Below are 14,830 nucleotides of genomic sequence, written 5' to 3' on the forward strand. Positions count from 1 at the left end.
GAATGGTAAGTGTCTGGGGGTAAGGGACACAGCCCTGACCTAGAAGCTGTAAGACCACTCTGACAGGTGACTATTTCCTGAGAATGTGACTGACTTTCCCTTTGAGAGCCTCAGTTTCCTCCTCTATAAAATGGGGATAATAACCATGAATTTGTTGTAAGGATCAAAGCAATAAAAAAAAAAACCCAACATTTTTTTAAGTCGTGTCTGACTCTTCATGACCCCATTGGAGGTTTTCTTAGCAATGATAGTGGAGTAATTTAAGACAGTAGAGTAATTTACCATTTCTTTATTCAGCTCATTTTACAGATGAGGAAACTGAGGCAAATGGGGTTAAGTGACTTGCCCAGAGTCACACAACTAGTAAGTGTCTGAGAATGGATTTGAACTCATGAAGATGAATCTTCCTGACTCCAGACCTGGCACTTGATGCTCTATGGCACCACCTAGCACCCCAAACAACACCAAAAGAGGTAATAGACTAGAAATCATACTATAAACTGTAAGGCCCTTAGGAAATTATAAAGTGTTTTGTAAATATTAAAGTACATTTTAATCCATAAAGTTCAGTTCAATTGAAAAGTGCTTTTTAAGCCTCAAGGTATTATTTAAAAAAAAAAAAAGTTAATTCATTAGACTGTAAGCACCTTGAGAATAAGGGCTGTCTTTCATTTTCTTACCTATATTCCCAATACTTAGCACAGCACCTAAGAATTTAATATATGTTAATTGAATTGAATTGAAGCTTTATTATGTAGTAAATATACCTACTTTATACAGGCATGAAAGTAGCCCAGGGGATGCAAAGACACATGACAAAGTTGCTACTCTCAAGAGAAGTTACCTGGAAGGTTATAACAGGTGTGTGTAACACAAGGTGGACATTGACAGGAACATAGGATAGCAAGTGTTCTGGGAAAATCTGAGGAGACAGAGCAGTTTCAGCTAGAAGGAATCAGAAAGGCCTGCACAGAAGTTGTGTCAATTGAGATACATGCAGGAATGATGGATGACCTGCCTGAAGCCAGGGAAATTTTTTAAAATGACATGTTGAGTTTGGGGAAAACAAAACAAAACAGTTTGGTTTGGGGGAGCTGAGAGTATGTGAAAGAAATCTGAGGCAGAAATAAGGCTGGAACTCAATTAGTGAGTCAGATTGTGATGAGCCTTGAATGCCAGGCTAAGGAATTTAGTTGATCCTATACACAGGGATCATCTAAAGGTTTCTGTGAAGAGATATGGCCTGCTTCATGAAACCTACATTAGGGATATGGATTAAAGAAGGAAAAAACCAGAGGCAGAGAGACAAGTAGGGGTCTTTAAGGAATAGTCTAAAACAGAGGCAATGAGGGTTTACATAAAGTGGGAGCCTTGAGGCAAACGGGTTAATATGCCACAACATCTGCTCAGTTGTAAAAGCATAAATAAAGCTTTCCAGAATTCATAAACTGTTAAGATTGATGAAATATAGCTTCTGAAGGAGATGAAATAATTTTAAGGCCTCTAGACCTTAGGGGGGGTTTTAGGGGGGCTTCTGTTCTAACATTCTGTCAATGATTCTAAATCTTCTGGCTTTGGAATCTGATCCCGAGGCCCTCTGGGCTAAGAATGTTATTGTTTTGTCAATGATTGTAAGTCTTCTGGTCTAAGAATATAATATTTCTTCCCTTAAAGTTTAGGGAAGATACATTAGTGATCTGAGACTCTAATCTTAGAAGGCTATTGTTTGGACAATGCTGTCTGTCAAAGATTCTAAAGTCTTCTGGCTTTAGGATAGTCCTAGGTCTGCTGGTCAGTGATAATCAAATTCCTGAGATCACTCCTCAGTTCTATCTCTAGGCCATAAAATTAACATATTGATGACGTGAACTGGATAAATGTGTCTCCTTGCTCCAGGTTCTTTGCTAAAATCTTTGGATTTGAGCCTGCTTCAATTGGTGTTACAATTACAAAAAACTTTGTCCCTTGACTTGGATATGGGTTCAAGCCTGTAAATTATTTTGAGACATCTCGCAACGCCGGTCTATGACCCCAACCTTTTGGAGTCCCTTACAACTTCACCCACCCTACAGGTGAGGGATTGCTCTTCTGATAAGTGGTTGCTATTCTCCTTACCTTCCTCCGCTTCCATTGTGATCCCTGCGGGTTCTTCTTCTTCAGGGGACCCGAGGGATCTCTTTGGTAGCCTTGGAACTCGGCTGGTCACCTCCTCCTCATTTTTCCTGAAGGACTTGAGGAAGCGTGAGCTCTTTCGAAGAAAGCCACTTTCCTCGGCTGCCAGGCCCTCAGGGCTTTCCCTCTTGCTCATCCTTAAAATAGTCCTCTTGAAGTTGGACAGCCCAAGACCAACATCCTCCTCCTTTCCAGTGCTGGAGTTGGTGGAGTCCATACTAAGCTTCCTTCTAGTCTGTCTCTGGGCGGGAGAGCAAGGCTTGCTAGAGTTTCTTTGTTTCTCTTGCTGGGGGCCCTTTGTTTTTTCCGGCTTGGTCTTACTGGAGGAATCTGAGGACAGAGAGAAAAGAGCCCCAATGAGATTCCACAAGGCAGCAGGATTCTGGATCCCCAAGTTAGGGTACATAGGCTTTTGAGCTTGAAACAACTTGAAATGAACACAAGAACTAGAAAGAATCTTAGAGGCCCTTGAGTCTACCCCTCTCATTTTATAGATGAAGGTACAGAAGTTAAATCATAAAATACTTTGCAAACTGGATGCAAAATGTTTTATAGATGGTCAAGTACTTTGTAGTATATAAAGCAGATTTATTTTTGAAATATTATTTAAACTATAAAATGCTGCAAACTGGTTAATATGCCATAGTTATGACTTGTCAGTTCTAAAAGCCTTGCTCAGGCCAGGCCCCCCTTACCTATTTCACACTCCTCCTCCAGAGGCTATTCCAGAGGACACCTGCTGTGCTATTATCTGAGGTTCACTAGGATGGTTTCTGAGACAGCCTGGTCCAGAGTCACTGTTTGAGTCCTGATTGACTCCCATGGAATGTGAATAGCAGTCATTTCTGCTTTGGCCAGAAACCCTTCCAGATTCATTCATTCATTTGTTTAGATTTTTTTTTTGGATTAAGTGAAAGAGGAGATTCTTTGTCTCAATTGCTACCTATCCTAATCACTGAATCGATGAGCCAGATTCAAGCTGAGACTTGTTGAAGCATAATATTTGAGCTTAGCTGAAAAAGGCCAAAGTCTCCCATTACATCTAGGGCCATCTCTAGTCATCTCTATCTATATCAGATGGCTTTGGAGGGTAAACTGAGGCAGATGACCTTGCCCAGCCCTCCCTCCCTCAAATCCAATTCACTTGCATGTCAGGGTATTGCCTCCCTGATGTTTTGGTCCTCTTTCAGAACAAAGGACAAACAAAAACCTCTGTGAGGGTCACACAGCTAATGATATCTCAAGTAGGATTTTAATCCAGGGTTTTCTAATTAAGTTTAGCCTTCACTCCACAAAATAGGGAAGGGAACTGGCATTTATAAAGCATTTACTATTTTCCAGGACTGTGTTAAGTGCTTTAAAGTATCTCATTTAACCCTTTAACAACCCTGTACAATAATCATTATTATCCCCATTTCACAGTTGAAGAAACTGAGGCAGACAAGTTAAATGATTTGCTCAGGGTCACACAGCTAGGAAGTGCTTGAAGTTGGATTTGAACTTGAGTCTTTCTGACACCAGGCCCAGCTATCTATCAGCTATATCACCTGGCTGCCTGTCAGTACATAACTAGTCCAAAACCACGCTGACTCTCACCATCTTTCCATAGCTAGTCCCCCAAATCAAACAGTACAATGAAAGAAAAGCTCATATTTATCCAACATTGAGAAAGAAATGATTATTAATAGCCAATTATGAGGAGATCCAGGCTTCTTCCCTGACCTATTTTCTTGTTCAAAGCTCACCTTTGAAAGACATTTACTCACCTGTGCCAAAAATTTACTGCACCTAGACCATAGCATCTAGGTTGAATCAATTACTTCCTGCCCATTGTGTTTTAGTCAGTCAAGCCTGAGAAATGTGGATTCTTCCTTTTGTCAGAAAGATGATATGGATATAGGTAATCTTTGACTAGAACTGAGAGATCAAAGTCATGTGCTCCAGACCCTCATTAGAAGAGGTCCACCCTTGTGGCAGTCCTCTTTGTAGTGGCCAGAAACTGGAAACTGACTCAATGCCCATCAGTTGGGGAATGGCTGAATAAATTGTGGTATATGAATATTATGGAATATTACCATTCTGTAAGAAATGACCAGCAGGATGATTCAGAAAGGCCTGGAGAGACTTATAAAAACTGAAGGTCTCCATCAGAGAAAGTGGTCTCCATCCTCACCACTATATTTGGAATCTCCCTTGCTGGAAATCCCTGGTTTATGAAGTAGCTGATACCTACCTGTCCATGACACTAGTGATGGGGAGTCAGGGAGACCTTGGCCCTCTTCCACATCATTTTAGGATTGACTGAACCTATTCGTGGTCACCTCAAATTGGGAGTTTCACATCTCTTGAATCCAACCCCTTCTCCACTCATATTGCTACCATCCCTAGTGTTATCCCTGATTATCTCTTAATAACCTCCTCATTAATCTCCCTACTTCCAGGGTTTCCTTTCTCTAACCCATCCTTCAAACATCTGCCAAAATTATCTTCTTTAAAAATGCCATGCGGAGAGAGAGAGAGAGAGAGAGACAGAGAGAGAGAGAGAGAGAGAGAGAGAGAGAGAGGAGAGAGAGAGAGACAGAGAGAGAGAGAGAGAGAGAGAGAGAGGAGAGAGAGAGAGACAGAGAGAGAGACAGAGAGAGAGAGAGACAGAGAGAGAGAGAGAGAGAGAGAGAGAGAGAGAGAGAGAGAGAGAGACAGAGACAGAGAGAGACAGAGAGAGAGAGAGACAGAGAGAGAGAGAGAGAAAGTGAGAGAGAGAGAGACAGAGAGAGAGAGAGAGAGACAGAGAGAGAGAGAGAGACAGAGAGAGAGAGAGAGAGAGAGAGAGAAGAGACAGAGAGAGACAGAGACAGAGACAGAGACAGGAGAGAGAGAGAGAGAGACAGAGACAGAGACAGAGAGAGACAGAGAGAGAGAGAGACAGAGAGAGAGAGAGAGAGAGAGAGAGAGAGAGAGAGAGACAGAGAGAGACAGAGAGACAGAGAGACAGAGAGAGAGAGAGAGAGACAGAGACAGAGACAGAGAGAGAGAGAGAGAGAGAGAGACAGAGAGAGAGAGAGAGACAGAGAGAGAGAGACAGAGAGAGAGAGACAGAGAGAGAGAGAGAGACAGAGAGACAGAGAGAGAGAGAGAGAGACAGAGACAGAGACACAGAGAGACAGAGAGACAGAGAGACAGAGAGAGAGAGACAGAGAGACAGAGAGAGAGAGAGAGAGAGAGAGAGAGAGAGAGAGAACGAACTATGGAGACTGAATATGGATTGAAGCATAGTATTTTCACCTTTTTTTTGTTTGCTTCTTTCTCATGGTTTTTTTTCCCCCTTCTTGGTCTATTTTTTCTTGAACAACATGACAAATATGGAAATATGTTTAAAAGAATTATACATATTTAACCTGTAATAGAATAATTACTGTCTACCTCATTCCTCAGAATAGCATTTATATTGAATAATTTTGAGTTGAAGGAATGGGAACCAGTCCAACTATGGGTTTAGGACTATTCTCCCTACCCCAAGCACATTATAATGGCTTCAGTCTGTTCCAGAATAATATGATTTGTTCAGAAAATCACAGTGTGAGGAACTCTCCATCTGCCCCTGTCTTTAATGCATTCATTATCTGTAATCATCTAATGAAAATCTTAGCTACCGATACCAAATGGCACCTAAGGCTTAGTAATCTTTTTCTTTTCCTGTTCTTTACTTCCTAATGGATATCTCGGAAAAGTCCTGACTTTGGATAAGTCATATAATTTCTACGGGCTCAAGACAATGTAGTCTCTAAGATAAAGAGAAAAGATGCTGACCTGTACTGACAGAAGGAATTTCCTAGTCTAAGAATTCCCTAGATTAGTGAAATCAGAAGTCCTGTTACATTCCTATACTGTCTCATTTAAATTAATCAGAACTAAGTGTTTTTTTTGGGGGGGTTGTTTTTGTTTTTGTTTTATTTTTTAATCCAAAAGCCCTTCATGGGGAAAATTTCAAGTGCAATGACATGCCCGCACTAAGGGGAGAGTATTAAGGGAATCCAATGACATAATAGATCAGAAAACATTTTATAACCTGTGAAATGCTTTATAAATTGTAAATGATTTATAAACTCCAAATCCCATTGTAAACATTTAAGAACAAAATATAAATGATATTTTTTAAAATGGAAAATGATCCATAAATTGTGATGCACCTCAAACTGCAAACAGTAAAGTGTTTTATAAAGCTGTGAAATCCAGTAAATAATACAAAGCAGGGTAACTGGTGAAAGTTCTGCAAGCTATAAAAGTACTTACAAACAATGTATTTCTTGGTAAACTATAAAAACACTTTATAAGTGGCAAAGCATCTTCAAAACCATAAATATTTAATAAGCTAAAAATATTTTGTAAAAACCTTCATAAATCATAAAATACCTTGTATGTAAAATTTTATAAAAGGTAAAGCTCTTTATAGTATATAAAGATTTATTTTTGAAGTGCCTAATAAACTGTAAAATGTTATGCAGATATGTAATGTGTGTGTAATTTCATGGTTTGAACTTGTAAGCCCTCAAAGCCTTGTTCATGTCAGACTTAATTTCTACTCTCACCTGCTTCAGACTCCTCCTCCAGAGGCTCCCTTTCAGAGCTCATCTGTTGTCTTATCTGAGGACCATGAGATGACTTCTTAGATTTGTCTGCCTCTTTCTCCTCCGCCTTTTGGAAGGAGCTGAGGAGCGAACGTAAGCTCCCACGGATGGGCTTCTCCTCCACCACGTGGTTGCTCTTCCATGAGAAGGTCCTCTTAAAACTTCCAATTCTCAGAGAGCCATTCTTTTCCTTTTTGGGACTCAAACTGGAAGAGTCGTCAATCTCTGTCCCATGGCTCTGGGTCAGAGAGTCCTTGTGGGGGGAACTCCTCTGCTGATGCTTCTGGTCCCTCATACTTGACAGAGATGTTCTGGGGCCTCAAAGGAGTCTGAGAACAAAGAGAAGAACCCAAGAGATACCCATTCATTATTTCCCAATTAATCCAGCCTTGGCAAATAACTCAGCCTCTTTTCAATTATTTGGATGTCATAGAATACAAGCATTTAGGGAGCTAATCCCAGATACTCTTACCCTCAGGATTTCTTTTCTAAAAAGTATTGCCTCCAGAGTAGTAGATTGTAAGCTCCTTAAAAGAAGAGACATTTGGTTTTCTTCTTCACATCCTCATCACCTAGGACAGACTCTTGCTTAATAAATATTTGTTATCAAATTTCTCAGATGCCACATTTTAGGAAGGTTGTTGGCAAACAGAGAATATACAGAAAAGAGGAAAATGGTTTAAAAATGTGTTAAAATATTAAAACAAACAAACCAACATTAAGAATCATCTCCTATAAAAATAGTTGAAGAAACTCAGACCCAGAGATATAAAATTACAAAGCAAGTTACTGGAAGGAAAAGTCAGGACTGGCAGGCAGATATCCTGGCTCCCAAAGCTGCATTTTTAAAAATTATGCTATAATACTTATTTTTGGTGCCCTCCCACAGGAACCCAAAGGAAGAAGGAGAGAGGCTCCACCTCCTCCCATGTGGTTTTTCCACTCCCAAAGTCATCTTCTCCCTTTATGCTCCCAACAAACAGCTTCGTCTGGGAGGCTGGATACACAAGTAGGTTTACTGCCTCAGACACTATGATTGCTCCTGCCCATCCCCTAATAGGCCAATTTCTTGTTGAGCCCTGAGACAAGGACAAAATTTCAGGGAGAAAAGCATTGGAGAAGACTGAGGCAATTTATGGGCTTCTTAGGAAGAAATTTTGTTAACTCCTCTCTATATCTTCCTGCCACAAATTTCAGAGAAGATGGGCAGAGTCTTTCCTCCCAAAGAGAAACTAGATTTTAAGGTTCTTCAGAGGGCTACACCCTGGGATGAAGGGTGAGTTCAGGTTGCAGCTTGGCATGAGTGGGTGCTCTGGGTGGCAGGCTGGCCTGGGCAAGGGGCAGGGGACAAAGCCCTAGCTTACCCGGAGGAGGCAGAGAAGTCCCAGGCTCAAGAGGGAGATCATCGACCAGTCTATAAGTAGAATACCAGAAAGATTTCCTGTATAAAGTAACCCAGCACAAAGGCATGGCTTATCTGAGTTGGGCATGAGGGAAAGGGAAAAGGAAAGGAGGGAAGAACAGAGTTGTATGCTAGTTATGTCTATATTTAACATGAATGTGGATGGCCCCTGCTTAAATATTTGGGGATAAGAAAGCCAGGGGCAAAGGAAAATATATTCTTTCTCTTTGTTCTCAGGGCGAGGGCAGCCCCCAAAATGAGGCGTTATAACCCTGGCTCAGTGAGTAGGACCCCAGTATAGCAGGTGAGAGATAAGTCTGTCTATATTCTATCCTTTGTCAAACCCCCATTTTCCTATCCATATGACAATGGAAAAATCATTTCACTTCTTTTGATCCCAGTTTCTCCACTTGCAAAATGAGGAGACTGAATTAGATCTGGGGTTCTTAATCTATTTGTGTCATGGACCTCTTTGGCAATCTGGTGAAATATTCTCAAAATATTATTTTTAAATGCACAAAATAAAATACATAAGATTACAAAGAAAACCAATTATATTGGAATACATTTGTTGAAAATATATTTTAAAAAAAATTTTTTTTTAAAGAGAGGCAATCAGGGTTAAATGACTTGCCCGAAGTCACGTAGCTAATCAATATTAAGTGTATGAGGATAATTTGAACTCAGGTCCTCCTGACTTAGGGCTAGTACTCTATCCACCTCTGGTTTGAGATGAGAAAGTCTTTTCCAAGTCTGAAAATCATCTTCCTTCCTTTCTTTCTTCCCTCCCTCTTTAACCCTTCTCTCTCTTTTTTTTTTGTTTGCTCATTTCTTCCTTCTTTTCTTCCTTTCTTCCTTTTCCAGTCCCATTAGACTAGCTGTTTCTAACCTGAGCCCCACCTCCCATAATCTTAGTGCAGTCCGGTGGCTTAACCCCCTACAGCTTAGAACTCCTGAGCTCAGATCTGTCAGCCTCAGTTTCCCTCCTAACAACGATTAAAGGTAGGTACCCCCATGTCTTTGTGAAAGAGTACGTTTTAAGTACTTCTTCATGCTGATATTATATATTCTATAGTATGAGAAAGACAAGAAGAGCATACTGACTTATAAAACTTCTGGAGCTTTATAGGCAAGAAAAATAAGAGGAAAAGATACAGGCCTTTCTTGAACCTCATGGTCTAGAGGGGACAAAGAAGGAACAAACGCAACCTTAAGGATAATTTTTGGGGGGGCAGCTAGGTGGCGCAGTGGATAGAGCACCAGCCTTGAAGTCAGGAGGACCCAAGTTCAAATCTGGTCTCAGACACTTAACATTTCCTAGCTGTGGGACCCTGGGCAAGCCACTTAACCCCAGCCTCAGGGGAAAAAAAAAAAAAGATAACTTGGCAAAGATGGAAGAGCCAGCCTCCCAAAAAGGAACTTAGAGCCTGACCAAGAAAAGGATTGTTAAAGGTTAGAATTTCCAGGGATTGTTTAAGCTGTCCATAGCCTGTGGGAGGGAAGACAGATCTAAGTATTCTCTTTCTAGGAGATATGGTAATTCTGAAGTCTCCTTTCTGACTAGACAGGAGGGGAAAGAGGGAAAAATGCAGGCTCTTTCTTATTCTCCCGGTGGTTTCCTGCCCTTTTCATGACTGGTATCAGTTCCATGGTTTAGCAATATTATGCATAGTCATGGCTTGGGTCACCAAAGCTTCAGGGAACTGATCAAATTACTTAGACTCCTCCTGCCTTCCCCTGCCTCAAACCAGCAACTAATCCTCAAACCTAGTGGATAAAAAACTAGATTGAAGTTAGAGCTACTTACTACCTTGGCAAATAATTGTGATTCTCTGGGCCTTAGTTTTCTTATCTATAAAATGAGGGGTTTGGACTATATGATATAATAATAAATAGCTAATTTTATCTGCTCTGTGCCAGACACTGTGATAAGTGCTTTACAACTATTATCTCATTTGATCCTTACAACACTCTTGGAAGACAGGTGCTCCTACTTTATTTTGGATCTCCACTTTGCAGATGCGAAAACTGAGGCAAACAGTTTAACTCCCTTGTCCAGGCAATTAATGTCAGAAGCTGGATTTGAACTCAGATCTTCCTGACTCCAGATTTGGAGTTCTGTCTACTGCACCACAAAATGTAATGCTTTTTCCGGTACTAAGTGAGCACAAGAATTAGAAAAGGCCTGTAAATGATCTAGTGCAGGGATAATTAGCATTCTTTTGCCTCATGCACCCCTTTGGTAGTCCGGTCAAGTTAGTGGACTCCTCAGTGAGCCACTATGGTCCTTTTTTTTGGAGAGGCAATTGGAGTTAAGTGACTTGTCTAGGATCACAACACAACTAGAAAGTATTTAGTGTCTGGGTCCAGTTTTGAATTCAGATCCTCCTGACTCCAGGGCTGATGCTCTGTCCATTGTTCATCTAGCTGCCCCTGATACTTTTAAATAAATGAAAGTACTTGTAAATTTCAAATAGAGATTGATTTTTTAAAATGGAATTTTTTCCCTATCTGGCTCATGGATTCCCTGAATCTATCCTTAGACCACACAGACATCCATAAGTCCCAGGTTAAGAACGCTTGGTGGAGTGAAACCCCTTCATTTTATATGTGGGAAATCAGCTGCCCAGAGAAACAAGTTATTTGCCCAAGTCCAACTTGACAACCACTCCATTTTAGATCTCGCTGCATCTTGTCTGTTCTTCCCAACATCTCTCTCTACCTCTCCAAGGTGAACTTGGAAGGGGAAGGAGCCTGGCTCCCCTCACACACGTCCTTCTTCCTCTTCTTCCCTTCTCCGGTCCTCTATTAACATTCCAAGGACAAAAGCCCCACAGGTTTGAGGCAGCAAGCATCAGTGTCAGGGCCCAAATGGGGAGGAATCCCAGCCAAAAAGCTTCTCTAGGAATTTGAATTTCTCCAACCTCGTGTGTTCTTCTTCTACATGTTTTCTCCTACATATTTCCTAGCATGCACATTACCCACATGTTTTCTCTCCAATCCAGTGACATGGAAGTCTAGAGCTTCCCCTGTACTCCTGTGGGTATGGGAGAATTTTCCCTTGTCATTAATTTTGTAATACTATTTAAGTTTTGCTTTTAACTAGTGCATCCTCTGGTTGGTCTAGCAAGGAAGCATAAGGGAAAGAGGCTCATAAACCATATTTCTAAGTAGAGGCCGAGCCTTCCAAAGCCTGGCTTGTGCTGGGGATAGCTCTTAAGAGGCCCACAGTTTGAGGAAGCCAGAGTAATGACAGTAGGCTATGTTTACACAGTATTTTAAAATTTAAAATGCTTTTTTTTCTTTTACACAGCCCTGTGAGATAAGAAGTACAAACATTCCTATCAGTTTGCAACTAAGAAATCTGAGGATCTTTCAGAGAGGAGGACTGATTTGTCCAAGGTCACACACAGCTACTAGGCCCAGACCCATATGCTCTGCCTCCTACTCCCTACATAGGGATTTTCCCTCCTTATCCTATGCTTGTCATATGAAGTCCCAGAATTTCAAAGCCAGAAGGAACCTAACTGGGCAATCCTAGATAAGGAATCCCTCTACAATAGCCTCCACAAATTGTAACCCAACTCCTGTTTGAAGACCTCTAGTTTTGGGAAACTCATTACCTTTCAGGTCAACCCATTATCCTTTTGGACACTTGTAATTCTTTCCTCACATTAAGCTAAAACTTACATCTTTTTTTTTTTTTTTTTTGATTCTCCCCTCACCCTCCACTTCTGAGCCCCAACTATTATTTCTAGTTATTTCTAGAAGCCAACTTGAATAAATTGCATCCTTCTTCTATATAGCAGCCCTTCATAATATGCAAAGGACATAAATTTAGAGTGAGGAGGAATATTAGAAGTCATTGCGTCATCTCTTTATTTTATAAATGAAAAAAATTAGGTTCACAAAGGTACAATGACTCTTCTAAGGTCATACAGCGAGTAAGCATTTGATGGCCCCTTAAATCTTGTCTTCTCCAGATAAACATTCCTAGATCCAGTCCTCACATATAGCCTAATCTCCAGGGCTTGCCCTGTTCTAGTCACCTTCCACCAAACATTCTCATGTTTCTCAAAGTCCTTCCTAAATGACGGCACACAGAATTCAATACGCTATTCCAGATGTGATCTGACCATGACAGAGTACAGGGGGATATCAGTGTCCTCCATCTGGACACTCTGCTTTCTTAATGCAATCTAGGATCATGTTAGCTTTCTCGGCCGTCTTGCCTGGATTGCTACTGTTATTGTTCAGTAATGTCTGACTCTTCTTGACCCCATTTGGGGTTTTCTTGGCAAAGATCCTGGAGGAGTTTGCCATTTCCTTCCCAGAGATTAAGGGACTTGCTCAGGATCCCAGAAGGCTGATTTTGAAATCAGGTCTTTCTGACTCCAGGCCCAACACCATTCACTGCATCATCTAGTTGCCCTTCAGTGACTATTATCTCATGGGAAATGAATGCAACATATCAGTGACACGAAACACCTGATCTCTTTACCTTTTTCCTATAAATTTATCTTCTTACTCCTGTTTTTTTGCTGAATTCTTTGGAACTTAGCCCACTTCAATTGGTGTTATAATTATAATGGACTTTGCCCGAGCCTGCCAGTTCTTTTGAGATACCTCGTGACACTGGTCTGGAACCCCAACCTTTTGGGGATCTCCTTTGAACCCCAATACTAGGAGTAGGTACTGTTTGCTTTCTTTGTATCCCCAGTCCTTAGCACTGTGCTTAGCACAAGGCAGGCACCTAATAAATGTTTATTGCCTGATAAAAAAAAAAAAAAGAAAGAAAGAAAACTAGTGCAACAGAGTGAGGAAGACAATAGCAGCAGCAACAACACACATCTATCAGTTAGGGACCTCCATCACTTCAGAGGTTCTTAAAAACAGAACTGGAAAGGCCAGAGGCTGATAGGATTTAGAGTTAGAGTTTTAAAGAACATTTAGCCCAAATACCTCATTTTACAGAGGAGGCAAGTGAGACTCAGAGAGGGGAAAGAAGTCTGTATCCAAAGTTACAATGACAGCTAGGTGTGATCATTAGTGTGACTCAGCAAGTCACTTAACCCTGTTTGCCTCAGTTTCCCCATCTGTAAAATGAAATGGAGAAAGAATGGCAAACCATTGCAGTATCTTTGCCAAGAAAACCCTAAACGGGATCACAAAGAGTTTGATACAACAACAGGAAAAAAATATCTAAGATTATGCAAAAAATAAACCACAGATCCAGGAATCAAATCTGAGTCTTTTCATTCCAAATCCAGTGATCTTTCCCCTATACCTGACAGCCTCTCTGATCCACCCATTCCCTTGTCTCTGCAAAAATGGGAGAATTTGACCAAATTTAAGGACAGCCCATTTACTACCAGAGAGCACTTGAGGCCCACTTCAATCGATACCATCTCCAAGCAGCTGACCAGATCCATCCCCAATTGGAAGTGATCTCTCTGACATCTATATTTCTCTTGCTATGTTCTAGTTTTTATTTTATGATACAACAAATATTTATTAAGCTTCTAGTCTATTCACAATCCTGTTTGGTGACAGTTTAGATAAGCTATCATTCCTGTTCTCATGAAGCTCAAAGTCTAGTCGAGTGGGAAGGGAATAGGAAATCAGAGAGGCAGCTGCGCAGCCAGCTATGCTACGCAATGGTGGAGTGAACAGAGGATTGTTTTGGAGTTAGAAAGGTCTGTGTTCAAATCCTGCCTGTAACAAAAGCTATACCATAGCAGGCAAGTCCCTCAGTCTCCTTGATCCTCAGTTTCATCATCTAAAAATAAGAATAAGAATACCTATATATTGTAAGGGATATGGAGCTTAAATAATAATAATACAAATAATCAACATTTATATAGTGCCTACTATATACCAGGGCATGTGCTAAGCACTTTACATTTATTATCTCATTTGATCTTCACAACAAACTATGAGGTAGGAGCTAAATCTTCATTTAACAGATCCTGGGAAACTGAGACAGAGATGAACTGACTAGACCAGAATCACACAGCTAGCAATTTGAACTTAGTTCTTCCTGATTCCAGGTCCACCTAACTGTTAAGATATTATGCTTAAGCAAACTTTATAAGGGCTTCATAAATGTCACATATTATCGAATGATCTGATTTGATAAATGCAGAGTTTCAAAACAAAGTGCTTTGTGAGAGCCATGTATATATCTTATTTACTCTCTTAGACTGAACTCCCTAAAGACAGAAACCCAACTCCTAGAAGATCAATTCCTTTTCCATAATTAGTAAAATTTATTTTATATTTTTTTCTTATATCCAATATATGTATATTTCTTTCTTTCTTTTTTTTTAAAATAATAGCTTTTAAAAAATTTTACACTTTTTAAAAATAAAAAAATTATGAAACAGAGACTCAGATTTTTATGTAGAATTCTTTTTTGTGCTTTTCTCTGTGTTTGAAAATGATATCTTTTTAAATATTTAAGCTAGAAAAATTAAAATAAGTTATTAAAAATTAAAGATAATAAACAAGTCAAAAGCTTATTAAGAAAAATAAAATTAAAGGCAGTCATTTCTTCTTCCTGGGCCTCTGTAATATAAGGGAGTTGGAACAGATCAGAGAATTCTTCACCTTTTTTTGTGGCATTGGATCC

At 40.2% G+C, this 14,830-nt stretch overlaps 1 protein-coding gene across 1 annotated transcript in view; it reads right to left on the bottom strand.

The window, feature by feature from the left end:
• Nucleotides 1-14,830, bottom strand: part of EXOC3L4 (exocyst complex component 3 like 4) — an 85,470-nt gene that overhangs the window by 41,591 nt on the left and 29,049 nt on the right. The window contains exons 2-3 of the mRNA XM_074291197.1: nucleotides 6,759-7,126; nucleotides 2,116-2,502 (exon numbers count right to left, since the gene is read on the bottom strand). Coding sequence (XP_074147298.1) covers nucleotides 2,116-2,502; nucleotides 6,759-7,092 — 721 coding nt within the window. The 5' untranslated portion in view covers nucleotides 7,093-7,126. The remainder of the gene's footprint in view (nucleotides 1-2,115; nucleotides 2,503-6,758; nucleotides 7,127-14,830) is intronic.

The sequence above is a fragment of the Sminthopsis crassicaudata genome, chromosome 2 (genome assembly GCF_048593235.1).
Source record: "Sminthopsis crassicaudata isolate SCR6 chromosome 2, ASM4859323v1, whole genome shotgun sequence".
NCBI lineage: Eukaryota > Metazoa > Chordata > Mammalia > Dasyuromorphia > Dasyuridae > Sminthopsis > Sminthopsis crassicaudata.